The sequence below is a fragment of the Notolepis coatsorum genome (genome assembly GCF_963971535.1).
Source record: "Notolepis coatsorum genome assembly, contig: SCAFFOLD_3260, whole genome shotgun sequence".
Classification (NCBI taxonomy): Eukaryota; Metazoa; Chordata; class Actinopteri; order Aulopiformes; family Paralepididae; genus Notolepis; species Notolepis coatsorum.
In genome coordinates, this window is record NW_028173495.1 from 1 (window position 1) to 4,044 (window position 4,044).

The 4,044-nt window shown below is 48.9% G+C and overlaps 1 protein-coding gene across 1 annotated transcript; it reads left to right on the forward strand.

Moving 5' to 3' along the window:
- Positions 1-148: 148 nt before the first annotated feature.
- On the forward strand, positions 149-3,058 carry LOC311247774 (calcipressin-1-like; the record flags this gene model as incomplete). The annotated part of the gene is given in 4 exon segments (XM_084338773.1): positions 149-169; positions 998-1,055; positions 1,058-1,156; positions 2,758-3,058. Coding segments are annotated over 4 exon segments (384 nt in total). The 3' UTR covers positions 2,964-3,058.
- Positions 3,059-4,044: the final 986 nt, after the last annotated feature.

The following is a 4,044-nucleotide window of genomic DNA, read 5'->3' on the forward strand; positions in this document are numbered from 1 at the left end:
ATGAGACTGTACTTCGCCCAGGTGAGAGAGAGGGAGGGGGAGGGGAGGGAGAGAGAGGGAGGGAGGGGGAAGGGGAGGGAGGGGGGAGAGAGAGAGGGGAGGAGGGGGAAGGGGAGGGAGGAGGAGAGAGGGAGGGGAGAGACGAGAGATGAGACTGTACTTCGCCCAGGTGAGAGAGAGGGAGGGGGAGGGGAGGGAGAGAGAGAGAGGGAGGGAGGGGGAAGGGGAGGGAGGGGGGAGAGAGAGGGAGGGGGGAGAGAGAGAGGGAGGGGGGAGGGAGGGGGAAGGGGAGAGAGGGGGGGGGAGAGAGATGAGACTGTACTTCGCCCAGGTGAGAGGAGGGGAGGGGAGAGAGAGAGGGAGGGAGGGGGGGAGAGAGAGAGGGAGGGAGGGGGAAGGGGAGGGAGGGAGGAGAGAGGGGGGGGGGGAGAGAGATGAGACTGTACTTCGCCCAGGTGAGAGAGAGGGAGGGGGAGGGGAGGGAGAGAGAGAGAGGGAGGGATGGGGAAGGGGAGGGAGGGGGGAGAGGGGGGGGGGAGAGAGATGAGACTGTACTTCGCCCAGGTGAGAGAGAGGGAGGGGGAGAGAGATGAGACTGTACTTCGCCCAGGTGAGAGAGAGGGAGGGGGAGAGAGGAGAGGAGAGGGAAGGGGAGAGAGAGAGAGGGAGGGAGGGGGAAGGGGAGGGAGGGAGGAGAGAGGGGGGGGGGGAGAGAGAGATGAGACTGTACTTCGCCCAGGTGAGGGAGGGAGGGAGGGGGGGGGAGAGAGAGGGAGGGGGGGGGAGAGAGGGAGGGGGGGGAGAGAGACTGTACTTCGCCCAGGTGAGAGATTGGGAGGAGAGAGAGAGAGAGAGAGAGAGAGAGATTCACCCAGGTAAGACATGGATAGATCGATATATATATATATGGATGGATAGAGATAGATAGATGGATAGACAACATGATGATCACCTCTCGTAATGTGCCCCCCCCCCCCCCCCCCTGTGTTTCCTGCAGTCCGTCCTCATAGGAAGCTCTCGGCTGGAGCCCCCCAAGCCTGATAAACAGTTCCTGATCTCCCCCCGGCCTCTCCCCCTGTGGGCTGGCAGCAAGCTCCCGACGCTACTCCTGTCATCAACTATGACCTGCTCTGTGCCATCGCCAAACTAGGACCTGGTAATAATACTATATATATATATTATATATAAATAATATACTCCTGTCATCAACTATGACCTGCTCTGTGCCATCGCCAAACTAGGACCTGGTAATAATACTATATATATATAGAAGCCTTACATGCGTGTATGTGTGTGTGTATATTTGTGTGTTTCAAGTTCAAGTTTCTTTATTAGTTGTCATACAAAAATACGGAATACTTTTATATGAAATGCTTTTTTCCGTTATGCTCCTGAGAGTGTGCTAGATAAAGATAAAATAGATAAAGTATAAAATAGAAAGTCAAGTACGTAAACAAAGTGTAAACAAAAAGTGTTCAATATACATTATTATATATACAATACAGAGTAGAAAAAAATGTGTAACCGAGTTACAATACAACTACAAGTACAACTTAGGGTAAGGTGCAATGTAGTGTTGTCACGATACTGGAATTTCGACTTCGATACGATACCTTGAAAAGTATCGATACTTCGATACCATTTCGATACCAAAAAAAAATATATATATATATATATATTTTTTTAAACAAATTTAGCTTTTGTTGCTGGTTGATTCTCCTCAGCTTCTCTCTGGTACTATAAGAGAAGATAAATATAACACTTTTAAAACCCTTTGTTTATCTTTAGATCAGAGAGAGAGAGAGAGAGAGAGAAAGAGAGAGTGGCTGCTGGAGATTTGAGGTCTACTGAGCGCACCTTTCTAGTTATGACCCGAAAACAAGGGTACTTGAGAGAGAGAGAGAGGGAGATTTCTCCGGAGCTATGCTCGGAGCATTTATTAACGTTACATTTTCAACAACATTGCTGCTAATTGGACACTTCATGGAGGCGGGGTAACGTTGTATCGAGTTCATGCGTGTACTAGTGTAGGATGGGCTCCGCTCGACCTAACGTTGGAAACGGGGTAGTTGTGTCGAGTTCATGCATGTACTGGTGTAGTGTGGGTGGGCTCGGCTTGACGTTACTCCGTTTCCATGAAGTAATTATAAATGTGGCCAGCTAGCTAGCAAAAGCTAACGGAGGAACGACAGCTACCGTTAGCTAATAATAGCTTTGTTTACAAACTGAAGACAGGGCTCCCGGCTGTGAGGGGGAGGAGGCTGCAGCAGCTTGTGTCTGTTGGTCTCTGAGGAGGAGGAGGCGGAAGGGCAAGCGTGCTCTGGCAGCGCGTCTGTCTGTCAACAACTTGCGGGAGCAAGCCAGCTGGTATCGGTACTGCAGAAAGTATCGATACTTCGGGAAATGAGTATCGAAACCATTTTAAATATTCAGTATCTATGTATCGATATTTCGATATTTTTGACACCACTAGTGCAATGCGGTATGAGTTGTAGTGCAAATCTCTACCAATAAATATAAAGTGTGTTAAAGTGGGTGCTACAGTGAGTTGTTTATTTAAAGTGAGTGTGTGCGTGTGGATGTGTGTGCTGTGAGTGTAGTTGATGGTTTGTTACATATTGTTATTGTTCATTGAGCATCCTGATGGCCTGGGGATAGAAGCTCCTTTTGAGTCTCTCTGTACCGGCCATGAGACTCCGGTATCGCTTGCCTGACCGCAGCAGTTCAATGTGTGTGTGTGTGTGCGCTCCTCCTCAGGTGATAAGTACGAGCTCCACACGGCCACGCCCACGACTCCCAGCGTGGTGGTTCACGTCTGCAACGACGAGCGCAGCGGGGGAGGCGACGACAGCTCCGGCCCCGACGACAGCAGCAGCGACCACGACGACAAGCCCCGCCCACCCCGCCCCAAGATCATCCAGACGCGCCGCCCGGACTTCATCCCCACCACCGTCACGCAGTGAGCGGCAGGCAGGGGGCGCCGGTTGACGACACGCCGGCTTCGCGGTCATCCTGAGGACACTCGGTCCCAAAAAAAACGCTTTGGGACATTTTGAAGGAAGGGTTTTCAGAGGGAGGGAGGGGAGGGGGGGGGTGGGGACTTGTAATGCACTCCTCCACTACACTAGGGGGAGCTGTGTGGTGTCCCGTAGACATGCATATTCATTACAGAGAGAGAGAAAGAGAAGAGATATAACATCTTATCTTCCTCACGTCTGGACTGGATGGACAGACGAGACGACAGTGAACAGACTGAACAGAGGAGATTTATTTTGCTGTGTTTTCTTTTTTCTTTTTTTTAACCCTTGGTTTGCTGAGTGCTACAGTATAATTCACTTGGTGAGTGCGGTGTTTTCCAGGATCTCGGACTCACTACTCACCGTTCATTTCTGACGGAGAAGGTCTTTCTCGACTCCCCGTTTTGTATCCGTCACTTCCTGTTTGACCTCCAGGCCGATAGATTTTTGGAGGTACGCCATGTTGAAATACACAATGAAACTGTACCTTCACCTGGTGTGGAGTGTCATGGTGCCAAGTGGAATGGATAGTGCCGACCGGTTTGAACAGTTTATTTTTTTATTTCGTTTTTTTTATGTGCAGGTGTTTCTCCAAGGTTATGACCATTTCTTTGTTCACGTTTGACTGAACTCACATATTAGGTGGTTCTCCCAGGAAGAGAGAAAACGATGGATTTATTTAGACAAAAAAATAAAAAGGAAATGATTTGTGTGACTTTTTTGGCCCATTAGTAACTTCATAATAAAAGTAAAACACAAAATACTCGATGAAGAAACCCACTCTCATTGCCAAAAGAAAGTCTAACATGTCTATAAATGATTATACTATGGAACTACACACTACAAATGTATTACGTGGCCCATAACGGCCCCCAAACGGCATCGCCAACTTCAACTGTTACTAAATAAGTGAGAACTATGTGTTGGAAAAAGGGGTAAAATGGAGGAAAAACATTTTTCATTTAACTAACTGTAGCTAAACTACGTTTGGCTCAAAATGTACGCAATTCCTCAACAGGATATCCTG